Genomic DNA, 19,787 nt, shown 5'->3' on the forward strand with positions numbered 1-19,787 from the left:
CCTATTAGCCATCTGTATATTTTCTTTGGAAAAATGTCTATTCAGGTCTTTTGCCTATTTTTTTATTTATTATTTGGGTTTTTTTTAAATATACTGTGTTATATGAGCTGTTCATATATTTTGGATATTAACTGCTTATTGCTTGCATCATTTGCAAGTACTTTCTCCCATTCTGTAGGTTGTCTTTTTGTTTTGTTGATGGTTTCCTTTGATGTGAAAAAGCTTTTAAGTTTAATTAGGTCCCATTTGTTTATTTTTGCTTTTATTTCTTTTGCCTTAGGAAACAGATCCAGGAAAATATTGCTGTGATTTATGTTAGAGAGTGTTCTGCCTATGTTCTCTTTTAGTTTCAGGTCTTACATTTAGGTCTTTAAATCATTTTGAGTCCATTTTTGTACATGGTATGAAGGAATGTTCTTATCTCATTGTTTTACATGTGTCTGTCCAGTTTTCTCAGCACAACTTATTAAAGAGGCTGTCTGTTCTCCTTTGTGTATTCTTGCCTCCTTTGTCATAGATTAATTGACCATAGCTGCATGGGTTTACTTCTGGGCTCTCTATTCTGTTCCATTGATCTATGTGTCTGTTTTTATGCCAATACTATGCTGTTATGATTACTGTAGCTTTGTAGTATAGTCTGAGGTCTGGGAGGGTTATACCTCCAGCTTTGTTCTTTTTCCTCAGGATTATTTTGGCAATTCAGGGTCTTTTGTGGTTCTGTATAAATTCTAGGATTATTTGTTCTAGTTCTGTGAAAAAAAATGTCATGGGTATTTTGATAGGGATTTAAATCTGTAGATTGCTTTGGGTGGTATGGCCATTTTAATAATATTAATTCTTGCAATCTAATAGCACAGGATATCTTTCCATTTCTTGGAATCATCCTCAGTTTCCATCATCAATGTTTTATAGGTTTCAGAGTATAGGTCTTTAACCTCCTTGGTTTAGTTTATCCATAGGTTTTTGTTTTGTTTTGTTTTTTTTTTTTACTTTCTCTTTCTGATATTTCATTATTAGTGTATAGAAGTGCAACAGATTTCTATTTATTGATCTTGTATCTTACAACCTTGCTGAATTTATTTATTAGTTCTAATAGTTTTGGGATGGAGACTTTAGGGTTTTCTATATAGAATATCATGTCGTCTGCAAATAGAGACAGTTTTACCTCTTCCCTCCCAATTTGGATACCTTTTATTTCTTTTTCTTGTCTGATTGCTGTGGCTAGGACTTCCAATACAGTGTTAAATAGAAGTGGCAAGAGTGAGCATCCTTGTCTTATTCCTGAATTTAGCAGGAAAGCTTTCAGCTTTTCACCATTGAGTATTTTTGTTGGCTGTGGGTTTGTAATAAGTGGCCTTTATTATGTTGAGATATGTTCCCTCTATACTTATTTTTTCCTTTTTTTTTTTTTTCCCATATGCGGGCCTCTCACTGCTGTGGCCTCTCCCGCTCGGGACATGCAGGCTCAGCGGCCATGGCCCACAGGCCCAGCCGCTCCGCGGCATGTGGGATCTTCCCGGACCGGGGCACGAACCCGTGTCCCCTGCATCGGCAGGCGGACTCTCAACCACTGTGCCACCAGGGAAGCCCAGCCTCTATACTTATTTTGATGAGAGTTTTTATCATGAATGAATGTTGAATTTGGTCAAATGCTTTTTCTGCATCTATTTATTTCTTTTTATTTATTTATTTTTGACTGCATTTGGGTCTTTGTGGCTGTGCAAGGGCTTTCTCTAGTTGCGGCGAGCCGGGGCTACTCTTTGTTGTGGTGCGCGGGCTTCTCATTATGGTGGCTTCTCTTGTTGCACAAGGCTTCAGTAGTTGTGGCAAGCAGGCTGAGTAGTTGTGGCTTGTGGACTCTAGAGCACAGGCTCAGTAGCTGTGGCGCACGTGCTTAGTTGCTCCACGGCATGTGGGATCTTCCTGGATCAGGGCTCGAACCCGTGTTCCCTGCATTGGCAGGTGGATTCCTAACCACTGCACCACCGGGGAAGCCCTCTGCATCTATTTAGATGATCATGTGATTTTTTTTCTTTCCTTTTGTTAATGTGGTGTAACACATTGATTGATTTGCCTATGTTGAACTATCCTTGTGACCCTGGAATGAATCCAGCTTGATCATGGTATATGATCCTTTTTATGTATTATTGGATTCAGTTGGCTAATATTTTGTTGAGAATTTTTTCATCTATATTCATGAAAGATAGTGGCCTGTAATTTTCTTTTTTGTAGTGTTTTTGTCTGGTTTTGGTATGAGGGTGACAGTGGCCTAGTAGAATGAATTTGGGAGTGTTCCCTCCTTTCAGTTTTTTGGAATAGATTCAGAAGGATAGGTATAAGGTCTTATTTATATGTTTGGTAGGATTCCCCTGTGAAGCTTTCCACTCCTGGAATTTTGTTGGCTGGGAGTTTTTAAATTACAGATTCAATTTCACTTCTAGCAATCAGCCTGTTCAAATTGTCTGTTTCTTCTTGACTCAGTCTTGGCAGGCTGTATATTTCTAGAAATTTGTCCATTTCTTCTAGGCTATCCAATTTGTTGGCATATAACTATTCATAGTATTCTCTTATGAATTTTTGTATCTCTGTGATAGCATGTATTATTTCTCGTCTTTCATGTCTTATTTTGTTTGTTTGGATCCTCTCTATTTTTTCTTGACGAGCCTGACTAAAGGTTTATTAATTTTCGACAAAGTAACCTAGGTTGTAGGTTTTTCCCTTTCAGGACTGTAAATATATCATGCCACTCCCTTCTGGCCTGCAAAGTTTCTGCAGAGAAATCAGCTGATAATCTTATAGGAGTTCCCTTGTATATGACTCTCTGTTTTTGTCTTGCTGCCTTTGAATTCTCTTTATCTCTAACTTTTGCCATTTTAATTATGATATGTCTTAGTGTGAGCCTGTTTGGGTTCATCTTGTTTGGGACCCTCTGTGTTCCTGTACCTGGATATCTGTTTCCTTCTTTGGGTTTGGTAAGTTTTCAGTCATAATTTCTTCAAATACATTTTTGATCCCCTTCTCTTTTCTCCTTCTGGAACCCCTATATATTGACACATTTTATATTAGCACATAGATCTCATATGTTGCTTTTTTTTCCCATTTGTCTTTTTGTCTGCTGTTCTAATTGGATGATTTCCATTATTCTATCTTCCAGATCATGTATGCATTCTTCTGTGTCATTTAGTCTGTTATTCATTGCTTCTCAAGTGTTTTCTATCTCAGAAATTGAATTATCTCTTCTTTATTGGGTCTTCTTTATAGTTCCTTGTTAAAATGATCCCATGCTTAGATCAATTCTCTTTCTTAATTCAGTTAGCATTTTCATTACTACTAACTTTTTGAACTCACTGGTAGGCTGATTATCTCTGTTTCATTATTTATTTTTTCAGGGGCTTTCTCTTGCCCTTTCAGTTGGGAGTTCTTTACCATTTCATTTTGCTTAACTTTCTCTGTCTCTATGAATTTAGGTGAAACAGTTATAATCATGGTCTTGAAAGTGTGTTTTTATGTGAGGGCATCCCTGTGTGGACTACACGTGCCAAATATCTTTAGTGTGAGGGCTGGATTTGATGTGGACACAAGCCACGCCTTTCCTCAGGGTGTACTGGCCACTATCACCTTGATATGGGGTGTAGCTGGTCTTGTAGGAGCTGGAGCCTACACAGGGTGTGAGGTGGGATTTCTTCTCTGCTCAGTGGCAGTCACTGCCCTTTCAGGGTCAGGGTCTGCTCCCAAGTTTCTGGAGCAGGTGTCCTGACGGTCAGGCTCGAGTTGGCTCTGTTCCCTTTAAGTGTGTATTTTTCCTTCTCCCCACACTGGGGCCTTTGCCCCAGAGGTGGGGGGGGGTGCTATAATAAGTGGGGCTCATACACTTACAGAGTTCCAGTGTGCTGCCTGTGTAGGCATCCACTCAGACACAGTCCAAGGTCACATTTTTTTCCCCTGTTGTAGTTGTCCCAGATCAAGTGCAAGGTTATGGCCTGGAGTAGGCAGGGCTGAAGCATTCACTCAGCTGGCACTGGGATTCATGGCATTGTGGTTGTGGGAATTGAAGCAGCTTCACTCCTGTCAGAAATCCGGGCTGCTTCTCTGGCACTGTTTGAGTAAGTGCCAACAATGGCCACTGCCACCCTACCTGGACCACAATCCAGGGCCCCAGACTGCCTTCTGTGTCCCTGCATGGAGTCTTTTCCCAGGACCTGGCTGCCATAAATCCAGTGCCAAGCTGTGGCATGGAGTGAGTGGGGCCATGGTGTTTACTCAGCTCAGATTGGGGAGCAAAAGGAGGCAATAGCCACTAGGATAGCCCTCTCTCTTCACCCTGTCTTATGGAAAGCCAGCACCCACATACTCCTCACAAGTGGAATTTGGGCTTCTCAAGCCATTCTGTCTGTCCCAGGAGTTCTCCAAACAGCCAAGGGAACTTGTCTTCTCCATATAGGACCCTAGAACTTGGACACCCAGTCTGTGGCTCTACCCACTCACTTCCCAGGGTGAGTGTCTGCCCATATGATCTCCCTTTTCCCTTATTCCCCTCCCAGGGACACAGGTTCCAACCCAATGCCTTTCTTTTCATCCTACTTGATTACATGGGAATAATTTTTGCAGCCTTGGTTGTGAAGGAGTTCTTCTGCCAGGTTCCAGTTAGTTTTCCATGAGAATTTTTCCAAATGTATATATATTTTTGATGTGTTTTGGGAAGAGGGGTGATTTCTACATCCTCTTACTCTGCCATCTTGATTCCCCATTGAAGGGAATCTTTTTCTTCTTTCTCAAAGTTGTTTTGGCTCTTTGGGGTCTTTTATGTTTCCATGCAAATTTTAGAACTAGTTCTGTGAAAAATGTCATTGGTATTTTGATAGGGATTGCATTGAATCTGTAATTTGCCTTGATAGTATGGTCATTTTAACAATTTAATTCTTCCAGTCCATGAGCACTGTATATTTTCCATTAGTTTGTATCATCTTAGATTCCTTTTATCAATGTCTTATAGTTTTCCAAGTACAGGTCTTTTACCTCCTTGGTTAGATGCATTCCTAGGTGCTTTAGTCTTTCTGATGCAGTTGTAAATGAGATTTTTTTCTTAATTTCTGTTTCCGATAGTTCATTATCAGTATATAGAAACACAACAGATTTCTGTATGTGAATTTTGTATCCTGCAACTTTACCAAATTCATTGATGAACGCTAGTCATCTTTTGATGGTGTCTTTAGGATTTTCTGTATATCATATCATGTCATCTGCAAACAGTGACAGTTTTACTTATTCCCTTCCAATTTGGATTCCTTTTATTTCTTTTTCTTGTCTGTTTGCTGTGGTTTACAATACTTCCAATACTATGCTGAACAAAAGCAGTGAGAGTGGGCATCCTTGTCTTGTTCCTGAATTTAGCAGGAAAGCTTTTAACTTTTCACCATTGAGTATGATGTTAGCTGTGGACTTTTCATATATGGCCTTTATCATGTTGAGGTACATTCCCTCTATACACACTTTGCTGAGAGTTTTTAATCATAAATGGATGTTGAATTCTGTCAAAAGCTTTTTCTGCATCTGTGGAGATGATCATATGATTTTTATTCTTTAATTTTTTAATGTGATGTGTAGATACCACATTGATTAATCTATGAATATTGAACCATCCTTGCATCCCTAGGATGAATCCCACTTGATCATGGTATATGCTTTTTCAAGTTGAATTTGGTTTGTTAATACTTTGTTGAGGATTTTTGCATCTGTGTTCATCATCTCTGAGTTATTTAAATTTTTAATTTTAATTATGAAATATCTCAACATACAGATAATGATGTAAATTATGCTTTGAACCTAGAACTGAAATTAGACAGATATTAACAATTGGCTAGATTTTCTTCAGATCATTCTCTTTTGTTTTGAAAAGAAATAAAACACCACAGATACCACTAAAGTTTCATCTCTATCTCTTTCTCTTCCCTCACTCTCTAGAATTAACAACCATCCTATAATCAGGATTTACTATTTCCATGTATATTTTTGTATTTTGTGTGTTTATGTGTGTTTGAGTATGTGTAAATTATGTATGATATATATTATGTAGCATATATTCAGTATATCATAGTATATACTGTATAATGTATATTATGTATTTTATGTTTTCTAATTTTATACAAATATTATCATATTAGACATAGCCATATAGACATACATGGTTATATGTGTTAGTATTATCTATATTTTAAATTTTACAGAAAAGGCATCTTATTATGCATATCTTTTGCAACTTATTTACTCAGTCATTCTGATTTATCCATTTTGCTTTATGTAGTTCATTAATCTTAAATGGTATAGAGTTTCCCATTATATAACTAGACTAGGGTTTTTCTGTTCCTCTTCTCAGCAGTTTTATTTTCTTGCTATTACAAGCAGTGTTGCAATGTATATTCTTGTATGTGTCTCCATGTTCACATAGGTAAGCATTTCTCTAGAGTGTATGTCTAGAAACGAAATTATTATGTGGTAGAATATGCACATCTTCAACTTTTAAGGTATTACCAGATTACTCTCTAGAGTAGTTGTCCTAATTTATTATATTTTTATAAATGTTTTATTTTTCTTTTTTAGGTTTTAATATAACTGCAGGGGTTGATGAAGAAACAGGATTTGTTTATGGAGGAAATCGCTTAAATTGTGGTACATGGATGGATAAAATGGGAGAAAGTGACAGAGCTAGAAACAAAGGAATCCCAGCCACTCCAAGGTAGTGTTTATTTTTAGTGCTTATATAGTTATATCATTTGTAAAACTACATACTTGTGGAATCTTCTGTTCTATTAACCATGAAATCTTCATGTTAAATCAGTCAAAATCTTCCTTCCTTTCCCCTACTTCCCCTTCCACGCACTCCTTTTCTCTCCCCTAATATACACATACACAATCCTCTTGATATAAGTCATCAAGTAAAGCTATCTGTTCTCTTCTGGACGTTCTCATGGGTTGACTACCTGCAGGCACCTCAAAGGAAAGTTTTATGACTTATTATCCCCATAGTTAAGACATTTCTTTATAACATGAAGTGTTTTCTTTGTAAGTATTTCATTATTATTATCTTTTGTAAATATAGAAAACAACCAGTTGTCCTGTCTTTTATGAAATCCTTTCACTTTCTGAACATTTTCCCCTTAATTTTTAAATCTTTTATCCCATCATTTCTTTTTATGATTTCAAGTTCTTACTACAATATCAAGTCTGAGAAACTATTTTCTTATTCCAAATTTTATCTTCAATCAGAATTGTCAAAAAAAATTATTGAATAGTAGTTGTCATTACATGTTTTACAAATTCTTTTAAAAACCTGTTTATTTTGGTGAGTTATTAGATCTTATACTTCCCTTTCATTTTCCTTAAAAATGAGCTTTCAAATTATGATGTTTACCTTCCCTGACTTTCTTCAATTCAGTATCCCGTATTTTCTATCTTTTTCACTGGAACTCTATCTCAGTATTCTCTGACTCCTACTTCTGCCTTTTTCCAGCAGCTATCTCCTTTTACTCCATAATCTCTATTCTACTTCATAGAATTTTTTTAAAATACATTAAGTTGGTAAGCAATGGCAAAGTAATAAGAGGAATGATTTCTTTTTTCTTTTAATTGGAGTATAGTTGCTTTATACTGCTGTGTCAGTTTCTGCTGTATAGCAAAGTGAATCACAATTTCTTATATATGCAGTGCACATTCCTATAAAGTGAGGATTTTTTTATAGACAGTCATTTTTATAATGTGTTATATAATTCTTCAAAGCTGTTTTTTGAATGCCCTTTCTTAAAAAAAATATTTATTTATTTATTTATTTGGTTGCACCGGGTCTTAGTTGCAGCTCGCCAGCTCCTTAGTTGCGGAACGCGGGCTCCTTAGCTGTAGTATGCGAATTCTGATTCATTGCAGCATGCATGTAGGATCTAGTTCCCTGACCAGGGATTGAACCCGGGCCCCCTGCATTGGGCGTGGAGTCTTTCCACCGCACCACCAGAGAAGTCCCTGAATGCTCTTTAGATAGTGCTTAATTTACTCATTGTCACAGAGTAAAATTTATTTTTAATTTTAGAGATGGGTCTGCTGTGGAAATTGTGGGCCTGAGTAAATCTGCCGTTCGTTGGTTGCTGGAATTATCCCAAAAAAATATTTTTCCTTATCATGAAGTTACAGTAAAAAGACATGGTAAGCTGTTTCTTTTGTTTACAAAGAAACTCCAAATGTACTGTCTATATTCTTAACCTACGTAATCATCATGTGACTCAACGAACTAGTATTAGAAAACCCTTAAGATTAAGGGGAAAGACAAACCATTAATTTACTAGTATGAAAACTGTAACAAACCTGATTACTAACCATATTTTTATAGCAACTTTGAACTGAGATATGAAGAGCATCATACTTATTTTTTTTCCTCAGTATGACTGTGAGCAAGTCAAGTTTTGGTGAACAATTATGAAATCTTTACCTCTCTTTTTCTAGAGCAGTGCTGTCCAATAGAAATATAATTTAAGTCACATACATATTTAAAATTTTCTAGTACCTACATTTTAAAAAAGTTAAAAGAGACAGGTAAAATTAATTATCATTATATTTTTTATTAACTCAATATATACCAAATATTATTTCAACATATAATCAATATGAAATTATTCATGAATTATTTTACATTCTTTTGGGGAGTACTATGTCTTTGAAATGCAGTATATATATATAAATATATATATATATATATATAAATACAGTATATACTTCTGGCACCTCTCAATTCAAACTAGCCTCCTTTCAAGTGCTCAATAAAGATAATTTTATCAAATGTAAGAGTGATCCAAACAAAGACAAATGATCTGGGATCATTTGTTAGAGTCTAATCCTTTTTTGGTAATACAGTGAAAGATAATTTTTAATTTCTGGGTAGTGTTCTTCAAAAAGCCCTGACAGTTTTAAAAAGTGGATAATTTATTGACTAAATATTACTCTTTAGCTGTAACTAAATGTATGGGTTTCTTTGAATGCCTAAAACTACCAAGTCTTTTGTAATGTTTCAGGAAAAGTTGTGAGAGTCTCATATGATGAATGGAACAGAAAAATACAAGATAACTTTGAAAAGTTATTTTATGTGTCAGAAGACCCTTCTGATGTCAATGAAAAGCATTCTAATCTGGTGCATAAACGTGGCATATACAAAGATAGTTATGGAGCTTCAAGCCCTTGGTGTGACTACCAGCTCAGGCCTAATTTTACCATAGCAATGGTTGTGGTAAGTGATTTGTTCTGTTCTTTCCAAATTTCAAAAATGTTATGATAGGGTTTATTTAGTTCTTTATTCCCATTTGTTTTCAAATTCATTGAATTGCTAAAAAGTGCATTGTTCACCAGCTAGTTTTATATGGTCTTTTCTGATGAATAAAGCATTATGCATATCACCATTAACCTATAACATTTGGTGTCAAAAAATAGAAAATAATGGATGATGACTAATGAAGTTCTTCTCAATGACACACATAGAAAATGATGATATTTGTACAGCATGTTGGCCCAAATGGATTAGGTCGCTGCCAGATCCAGCTGCTTCAGTTAGCCCCAGGCCCTACCCAGCTGTCTTGAAAGCAGAGGGCATCTGTATTTCAGCACACCTGTGCCATGACCAGTGCCTCAGCACACTAGTTGGAAACATCTGGACTAATGAACTAATATGGGTAGCTTCAATTCACATTCCGTTTTCTTTGTTGTATTGCACTAATGAGTTCTGTCTAGCCAAGAATTCTAGACTCTCCTTATTTTCCCTATACCTAGTCTAAAAATACAGTAAAATAGAGAAGGTATGTGTTCTTCTATGCCCGCCTAGATGTTGCCACTTTGTCAAAAAGAGTATTAAATGTAGTATTATTAATTATAGTAGAATAAAAAATACTAAGGTACATAATGGTAACTTTGATTCAGTGTGCATTTGATTTCATTTAACATTTAAAATTAATGCAGATTCTTAGTCACCAATGCTTTCTCTCCTTCTCTACATCACAAGTAAATTTACTCATACTATTGGAGTGCAAATCCTTCTGTATTATATTATGACCCTAAAAGCAAAAAATGAGTTCCAGATGAACTTAAAGGAAGCTATTGTAAATCTTCTAAAGAATGAATTATATGGGTTTAAATGTGTTCTGCCTTCACTGTAGCTGTGACAGCTTCATTCTGGAGCTAGTATACTTTCTTAAGTGACACAAGGAAACAATCACCTCAAACAGCTTTCCTAACCTCTAAGGCCAAGATCAGCATTTCCAAGTTGGCCTGATAGGATTAGGTCTGATTAGGCATCTGCACTTGATTTCTGACCGGCACTGTATTTTTAAAGTTTTCGTTATTTTCCAAGTTTATAGTCTATTTTCCAAAGTGGGTGGACACTAATTCTCTGTGATCTTAAAAAGTTTGTATATTTGTTTTTAACACTCATTAGGCCCCTGAGCTCTTTACTACAGAAAAAGCATGGAAAGCTTTGGAGATTGCAGGAGAAAAATTGCTTGGTCCTCTTGGCATGAAAACTTTGGATCCAGAGTAAGTTATAAGTACTAAGAATTTTGTTCATATTATACTTAATATACAATTATATTCATATTGGCATGAAAACTTTGGATCCAGAGTAAGTTAAAGTATAAGTATTAAGAATGTTGTGGATATTTTGTTTGTTTTTGTTTAGTTTTTTTTTTGCGGTACGCGGGCCTCTCACTGTTGTGGCCTCTGCTGTCGCGGAGCATAGGCTCCTGACGCGCAGGCTCAGCGGCCATGGCTCACAGGCCCAGCCGCTCCGCAGCATGTGGGATCTTCCCGGACCGGGGCACGAACCCGTGTCCCCTGCAGCGGCAGGCGGACTCTCAACCACTGTGCCACCAGGGAAGCCCCATGTTGTGGATATTTTATTGCATCAAGCCATAATTTTTTTGCTTATCAATAAAATCTCTAAAATTGCATTCAAACTGAATTTTTAAAAATCCGTTTTGTATCTTCATTAAACATCAGTGTTCAAAATGCCTTTGGCTTGTCCTATATTCAATAATCAGTAAAAGAATTTTAATTTTATAAACTAATATGTCATAAATATTTTCTAATGCCTGTTTTTTCTGACTGTAAAAGTCATACATGATTATCATTAACATTGGAAATATAGATGTATTGTCTCCTCAGAGACAACCTTGATTTTCTAAATTGTTGCTCGTAGTAGTTCCTTCCATATTTCTAAATGGTATGTGTTTGCACCTGTTTCTTGATTCTTTTAAATATTAGACATTATTTGCTTACTGCTTGCGATGACAGATGAGGATTTAACTCTGTCCTTACCTTGCCACAAACCCTTTCCATCCTCTCTAAGTAATTACACCACTATTTTTACTGAAACCAATAAATAATTTTGTTTTTATGATTATGTGTTTATCTTATTTTGTATTTCTTCTCTTTTTCAATTTTTTTTGAGTTTCTAATGACCTTTCTGTTTTTCTTCTACTTTTTTGCTTTAAAGCTTGATACCCATCATCAATTTGCTCTTTCATGTATGAGAGATCCTCATTTTTGTAGTACCTTTACCTTTGTAGATTTTTCCTGACTTATTATGTACTCATTTCAGTCTTGAGATGCAAAATTTTATGTGTGTGTACTTATCTGCATTCTAAAGTATTCTCAATATTTTCAGAGGTGTTAAGAACCACTGGTCAAAACTAAAACCCACAGTAAAAGCTTACTCATTGCAAGTTCTATCTATCTCACTAAAAGAAAAAAAAAAGTAATAATTTAATTAAACAGAGTGTAGATAACTGTCTTGTATTAAATGTTGCAGTGTTTGTAACTTTAATTTGTAAGTATGTGTAAATTGTGTGCATTTAGTTGCTATTTATAATCTAATAATGTACCAAGTTTACTTAATTTTAAAATAACTTCATGGAGAACTTTAAAAAACAATCTTTCCAATATATAATAATTAATAAAACCTTATCTTTAATGTTTACTAATTCAAATTATTCTGTGTATATTTTAATTATTATAAGTATATTAGAGGCCTAGTGAAATAATTAAATTCAACCAATATTTAGTGCCTCCTTGAAGGCAAGATATCTGTATATTTTATATTTTTTGTATTAGGCAGTAAGTGTTTCTTAATCATTCCCTAACACATTCTGAATTCAGTATATACTAATTTAAGGTTAAATGGATGATGAGCTTTAGTCTAGAGATTGGAAAACAAAATAATTTGATTAGTTCTTACCTTTGCTATTAGGAAATTTTTCTAATGCTTTCCGTGTAATGGCTGATCTTTTTTAACCTAAATTTCAATTATTTTGCAGTGATATGGTTTACTGTGGAACTTATGACAATGCCTTAGACAACGACAACTACAGTCTTGCTAAAGGTTTCAATTATCACCAAGGACCTGTAAGAATTTAATTTTTCTTCTTTGAGTTTTCAATTAAAGTTATTTTTCAAATAATTTTTGATATCCACAGCTCTTTTTTTTCCTTCACTTTTAAATTATCTTTTTCAGGAGTGGCTGTGGCCTGTTGGGTATTTTCTTCGTGCGAAATTATATTTTTCCAAATTGATGGGTCCCGAGATTACTTCAAAGACTATATTTTTGGTTAAAAATGTTCTTTCTCGACATTATGTTCATCTTGAGAGGTAAGTCGTCAGGGCATGTAATTTTCAAAATTAATGTTTAAGGGCATCCCTGGTGGCGCAGTGGTTGAGGGTCCGCCTGCCGATTCAGGGGACGCGGGTTCATGCCCCGGTCCGGGAAGATCCCACATGCCGCGGAGCGGCTGGGCCCGTGAACCATGGCCGCTGGGCCTGCGCATCCGGGGCTTGTGCTCCGCAATGGGGGAGGCCACAACAGTGAGAGGCCCGCGTACCGCAAAAAAAAAAAAAATTAATGTTTAGTCTATTTATTAGCTAGTAAATGGCATTTCCTTAGAATTCATTTCAGTATATTCTATGTGAAATTTGAAAGCTTTACTCTTTAACACAAGTTCTATGTAATTTTCAACTTCTTTTAATTATTTTAGGTTGTTATTTAAAGACTTGATATTGCATGATTTATACATGTGGTGGAATAGTCTTTGGTTTTTAAAATTTAGCTGATATTTTTGGGTATGGTTAGCACAGGATAAATACAAAAACTAAAAGTCTCAGGCTGGGCCTTTTGAGTTAACTGATTTAAAGATATATTAATAAATAATCTTCAGAAATGATTTCATTATAATTAAAATATCAGTGTTGGTGTTTTGACTATTTCAAACCCATTTGTCACCTCCTTTGTCCTAATTATTAGCAGATAAATAGTATCAGAGTTATGTGTATTTATAAGATGATATAACTCAGTCAAAAGGTATCTTAATTTCACAAGTTCTAGATTAAACCTAGATATATGTACATCTTATTGCTCAGAATAATTATGCATAAATATGCATAAACAACATAGTTTTATCTCCTCTATTATAAGAACATGAGGGACTTCCATCTAGCAACATGAGTGTTGTCAAATTTTTTCTTTTTATTTAAAGTTTATTTTCATTAGCTTAAGTATAGTCACAGAAACCCTAATCCTGTCACACTTCTGCCTCATCTAGAGATTAAGTCTGAAGTCTGTGTGATGTGAACATTCTTATATTCCATCCTTTACTGGCCAAAGTATTTCTCAATATTTGCATTGCTTTTCTCTTTCTTCCTTTTTTTCCACGAGGAGTAAGAATATCTTGCACTGCAGAGATGATTCTTCTACTTTACCTATAATCACATACCTTCTATCTGTTCCATGACCTTGTCAAATAGTTATCCTTTCTTGGTATTCCACTTGATCCCTCCTTCCTAAGCTACAAAGATATCTGTCAGCCTATCCTAAAATAAAGTCCCTTCATGCTGTTCCTGCCTCAAGCCTTGTTTTATCATTCTGTTCTCTTTTCAGTACATTTTCTATACAATTAACCTCATTTATTTTTCTTTTCTGACACCCAGTCAGTCATCACCACGTACAATCTGGCTTTTGTTTTGCCCTCACCACTCTGGTGAAGCCACTCAAGAAGATCCTTTCTGGTTCCCAGATCCCATGGCTTCCTTTCACTTCTCTTCTTTGATCTGGCTATAGTGTTTGACATTGTTGCTTTCCTCTTTTCATGAAAAACATTATGCTAGCCACAGCATTAGGTTTCTCTTGTTAACCTAGTAATAGTAACAACTATAATAATAGCAAATAATATTAATTGAGTAGTTACTATCTTCAGATATTGTTCTAAATGCATTCATATAACATTACTCATTTCATCCAAAAAACTATATAAAATAGCTACTACTATTATTATTATCCTGTTATTGTTATTCACATCTCCACTTACTAGCTATGTGGCTGTGCGAAAGTTACTTAGCTTCTCTGAGCCTCAGTTTCCTCATCTTAAATGGATGTGCTGGTATTGTTTTGAGGATTAATATATTAGTACATGTAACACGGACGAGATACTAACTCAAGATATGAGCTACTGTCTCTATTTTATAAATTAACCTTAGAAAGTTAAGTAATTTATACAAAGTCAAATGGCAAGTAATTTGGTAGAGCTCTTACTGAACTCCAGGCAAGCTGACTTCACAGGCTGTGCTCTTAACCACTACACTATTGGCTCTATTTACTGTTTTTCTGGCTTTGCTTCCTGGCACCTAAATATGTTCATTCTCCAAAACTCTATCCTTGATCTTCCTTTCTTTTCTATCTGACTTGTCTTCTGTTATATTTCACCTAATTTCACATCTTCACTCTTCAGGTAATTTTTAACGTTCATAAACTCCACTTCTACTTTTTAGCTACCTGATAAACTTGTTACCTCAGATGGCCTTCTGCCATCACTCATTTTCTCTCACATGTTTTTTCTTCCTATAGTTCCCATCTTTGTTACAGTATTACCATTATTCATGCTCTGCAAGCTTAAACACCCCAGGTACTTTTAAATTTTACTTCATTACCTCTCCAGAACATCCAGATAGTTGTCGAGACTTGATTATAGTTCTGTTCCTTCTAACAGCCCACCGTGTTCCTTTCTGTTGCCAATGCCTGATTTGTAACTCATAACCTTTTCTATGGACTAGGCAATAACCTCCATACTTCCACTCTCTTTTCTCCATTTTGGCATATTACCCCAAACAAGATCAATCTTGTGGAAATATAACTCACAATTTTAATCTTATGTTTAAAAATCTTCAGTAACTCCCCACTGGCTACAGAATGAAATCCAAATTCTTTAATTCCCACAATTTTTTCTCAAACTACCTTTCCATTTTTATTTCTTGCTGTTTCCTGTAGCTACTTTTGATAGCATAATATTCTTTAACTATGAGCTTTGGATTCAGATTGAATTTCAAATTCTGTCCTTGCTGCTTATTTTTGCATGGGACTTTGAACAAGTTACTTAACCTCTCTGAAATAAATTTCTTCATCTATAAAATGAGAATAATATCTCATTACTTGCTGTCAAGACTAAATGAAAAGATAGATCAAAAATACTTGTCACCTGTGGGGAGGTGCATGGCCAGCACTGTCCCCACTAAGTCCTCAAGCCTTGTTCTCTTGGCTACATGAGGCTGGAAATGATGGAGTTCCGTGTCACTGCTTTCTACTGCTTTACCCTAATATGTAAAACTTTTTCCTCAATAAATGATAGAATAAGTAAAAAAAAAAAGTCACAATTCAAGAAATGGTTTCATCTAAAGTGCATTATTACTTTTTAAATTGTCTATAGAATCTGTAGTAATGTCAATATTCTCATTCTTGATATTGATAAGTTGTATTTTCTCTTTTTTTTTCCTGATCTGCCTGGCTAGAGGCTTATCGATTTTATTGGTCTTCTTAAAGAACCACCTTTTGATTTCATTGGTTTTCTTTTTGTATTGGTTTTCAGTTTCTATTTTATTGATTTCTACTCTACTTTTTATTATTCTCTTCTACTTACTTCAGGTTAATTTGTCTTTTTCTGTTTTTTCAAGGTGTAAGTTGAGGTCATTGATTTAAAGACCTTTCTTCTTTTCTAGTATAGGTACTTAGTGCTATAAATTTCCCACTATGTACTAAATTAGCAATACCCCAAAATTCTGATGTGTTGTGTTTTTTTTTTTAATTCAGTTGAAACACTTTCTGTTTTCCCCTTTGGTTTCCCCTTTGACTCATGTGTTATTTCGAAAGGTGTTATTTAGTTTTCAAATATTTGGGAATTGTCCAGAGATGTTTCTGTCACTGATTTCAAAATTAACTCTATTGTGGTCAAAGAATATATCTAATATGACTTATCTTTCTAAACTTATTGATACTTATTATATGATGCAGAATATGTTCTAACTAGGTCACTAAACTCTTTGCAAGTGAAAAACTGTGCCTCCTGCTGTTGTTGGGTGGAGTGTTCTTAAAATGTTGACTAGGTCAAGTTGGTTGGTAGTGTTATACAAAGTACTCACAGATTTTCTGTCTACTTGTTCTGTGAGTTACCTAGAGATGGGTATTGGCATTTTCTGCTACAATTATGTATTTGTCTATTTCTCCTTGGAGTTGTATGGGTTTCTGCTTCAGGTATTTTGAAGCCTTATTATTAGATGCATAAGTGTTTGGAATTATTATGTTCTCTTGATGAATTGACCCTTTTATCATTATGAAATGAATTTCTTTATCACTGGCAATATGCCTGTGCTCCAAAATCTTCTTTGTTTGATATTAATATAAGCACTCCAGATTTTTTTGTGTGTGAATCTGTTTTTTTAATTGAAGTATAGTTGCTGTACAATATTATATGTTACAGGTGTACAATATAGTGATTCACAATTTTTAAAGGTTATACTCTATTTATAGTTATTATAACTCCAGATTTCTTTTGATTAGTTGTGAGAATGATATATATATTTCCATATTTTTGCTTTTAACCTTTTTGTGTCTTTATATTCAAAGTAGGTTTCTTATACATAGAGCATATAATTGGGTCTTATTTGTCTATGCAGCCTGATAATCTCTTCCTTTTAATTGGGATGATTAGACCATTTACATTTAATGTGATTATTTATATGGTTAAGTATAAATCTATTTGCTTTCTGTTTATCCTGTCTGTTCTTTGTTAGTTTTTTCTTTTTTCCTGCTTCTTTTAGACTGATTATTTTATTTCCATTTTATCTCTTTTGTTGGCTGATTAGCTATTCTTATTTCAGTTTTTTGAATGTTTGCTTTAGGTGTATAGTATACATCTTTAACTTATCATAGTTTACTTTCAAGTGAAGATATAGTGCTTCAGGTGTACTATAAGAACCTTAAAATAGTATAGTTCCATTTCTTCCCTTCAGACCTGTATGCTATTATTGTCATCTATTTTGCTTTTACATATATTATAATGCCCATACTACATTGTTATATTTTTCTTTCAATCAGTTATCTTTTGAGGTTATTTAAATAATACAGAAAAAAAGTCTTATATAAATACATAGTTGCCAGTGTTCTTCATCTCTTTGTGAATATCCATATTTCCATCTGGTATCATTTTTTTCTGACTAAGGACTTCCTCTATTATATCAGGTCTGCTTATGATGAATTCTTTAAGCTCTTGTATGTCAAAAAAGTATCTGCCTTCATTTTTTGAAAGGTGTTTTTGTTGTGTATAGAATTCAATGTTGACAAGTTTTTCTTCTAGTACTTTAAAGTTGTTGCACTATTTTGACAAGAAATCTGCTGTCATCCTTATATCTAATTTGCCATTAATTTCATTCAGTGTGTTTTTCATTTCATACATTGTAGTTTTAATCTCTTGAAGTTTAAGTAATTATACCCCAATAAAGATGTTAAAAAAAAAAAAATCTCTTGAAGTTTGATTTGGGTCTTTTGTATCTCTTCCATGTCTCTGCCTAATATTTTGAACATATGGAATACAGTTACAGTAACTATTTTAATGTCTTTGTTTGCTAATTGATTTCTGGGTTGGTTTCACTCGTGATATTCTCTTATTATGGTTAATATTATCCTATTCTTTGCCTATTAGTGTTTTATTGGATGCTAGATGTAAATTTTACTTTCTTGGATGTTGGATTTTTTTCTGTATTTCCATAAAAATATTCTTGAACTTTAGTTTGGAATGCAGTTAAATTATTTGGAAACAGCCTGATCTTTTCAGGACTTGATTTTAACTTTTTTTGGACCTAACCAGAACAGCATTTAGTTCAGGACTAATTAGTCTACACTAATGAGTCAACACTCATCTGAGTTCTCTATCCCATTTCCCTAAAATTACAAAGTTTTCAAATCTACCTGGTGGGAATAAGCACTGTTCCTGACCCTCTCTGAATGGCAGGTACTACTTCATCTAATACTTTTGGGTGGTTCTTTCCGCATCCTTGGTTAGTTTTCTCTTGTGTATTTGCTAATGATTATGCTGCGAATACTTGAGTGGGACCCTTTACATGTCTCCAGAGTTCTCTGTTTGTGCAATTGTCTCATCTCTAGTACTCTGACCTGAAAATTCTAGCTGTCTTGGTCTTTCTGGACTCTCAATTCCATCTCTTCAGCTCAAAGAGTCTGCCAGGATCCACCTGGGTTCCCCTCCCTTTGTCAAATCCTAGAAGCTCTCTCAAGACAGGAAGGTATAGTAATCATAGGACTCACTTCAATTTTTTTCTTATTTCTTAGGAATCATTCTTCTTTGTTGCTTAATATTCAGTGTCTTAAAAACTACTTATACTCTGCTGTCGCCACCACATGGACCCAGCTCACCCTGCTCTAGCTCTGATATCCCATGCTGGGGTGCCACAAGACATAGATGCCCTCTTCACCTTCCTCGGGCCTGACAACCCCATGTAGGCCACTCTTATGCATGGATGCTCTCCTTGCACCACTTGGGCTCTGGACTACCCCCACCCTTGCTGTGAACTCCTTCCTCATACCCCCTAGACTCTAACATTCTACTCAGTGCTACTCCTGCTACCCTTCTCTCCTTCCCTCCTCAACTGTAGTTACTGACCTTCTTGGTCCCACCTAATGACTTGAGGAATGAATTTTTCAGAAAGCAAGGGAAAGGGGACTTCTTTATACAAGTATGGGTATCTTCCACGTTCTTGTGTTCATATCCAATTATGAGCAGCATTTAATGGTTCTGTAAGTTTGTTTTGTTTCTTAATTTTGATGCTATATTAGTTTGCTAGGACTGCTGTAATAAAGCACCACAGACTGAGTGGCTTAAACAACACAAATGTATTGTCTTATGGTTTTGGAAGCCAGAAATCTGAAATCAAGGCATTTGCAGGACCATGTTCTGTCTGAAGGTACTAGGGAAGGATCTCTTTCAGCCCTCCCTCCTAGCTTCTGCCATTTCCTTGGCTTGTACAGCATAATTCCAGTCTTCTCATGGCATTCTCCTTGTGTTCATGTTTGTGTCCAAATTTCCTTATTTTGTAAGGACACCAATCATATTGGATTAGGGGCCCACCCTGATCCACCTTAACTAGTTATATCTGCAACAACCCTATATCCAAATAAATTCACATTCTGAGGTACTGAGGGTTAAGACCTCAGCATATGAATTTTGAGGGGGACACAATTTAGCCCATTATAGATACTCAGGAACCCAACTTCAGTAATCTGACATGTTACTCTGAAGTAGTTTGAACACTTGAAAATGAATAAGTTTTCTATGTCTTCTATTTCTCTATGACAATTTTTTGAAATATGGTACCTAGCTGATATTATTATTATTATTCAAAATATTGCCATATGTACCTAATTGAATCATTTTTTC

At 35.1% G+C, this 19,787-nt stretch overlaps 1 protein-coding gene across 3 annotated transcripts in view; it reads left to right on the forward strand.

The window, feature by feature from the left end:
- Positions 1 to 19,787, forward strand: part of AGL (amylo-alpha-1,6-glucosidase and 4-alpha-glucanotransferase) — a 79,917-nt gene that overhangs the window by 56,195 nt on the left and 3,935 nt on the right. For all 3 annotated transcript variants that reach the window (XR_009521313.1, XM_060026159.1, XM_060026160.1), the window contains exons 28-33: positions 6,598 to 6,733; positions 8,078 to 8,190; positions 9,054 to 9,265; positions 10,463 to 10,560; positions 12,339 to 12,426; positions 12,536 to 12,669. Coding sequence is in view for 2 of the 3 variants with exons in the window: in XM_060026159.1 (XP_059882142.1) it covers positions 6,598 to 6,733; positions 8,078 to 8,190; positions 9,054 to 9,265; positions 10,463 to 10,560; positions 12,339 to 12,426; positions 12,536 to 12,669 (781 nt within the window). In the remaining variant the exon portion in view is untranslated. The remainder of the gene's footprint in view (positions 1 to 6,597; positions 6,734 to 8,077; positions 8,191 to 9,053; positions 9,266 to 10,462; positions 10,561 to 12,338; positions 12,427 to 12,535; positions 12,670 to 19,787) is intronic.

This window comes from Delphinus delphis, chromosome 1 (genome assembly GCF_949987515.2).
Source record: "Delphinus delphis chromosome 1, mDelDel1.2, whole genome shotgun sequence".
Classification (NCBI taxonomy): domain Eukaryota; kingdom Metazoa; phylum Chordata; class Mammalia; order Artiodactyla; family Delphinidae; genus Delphinus; species Delphinus delphis.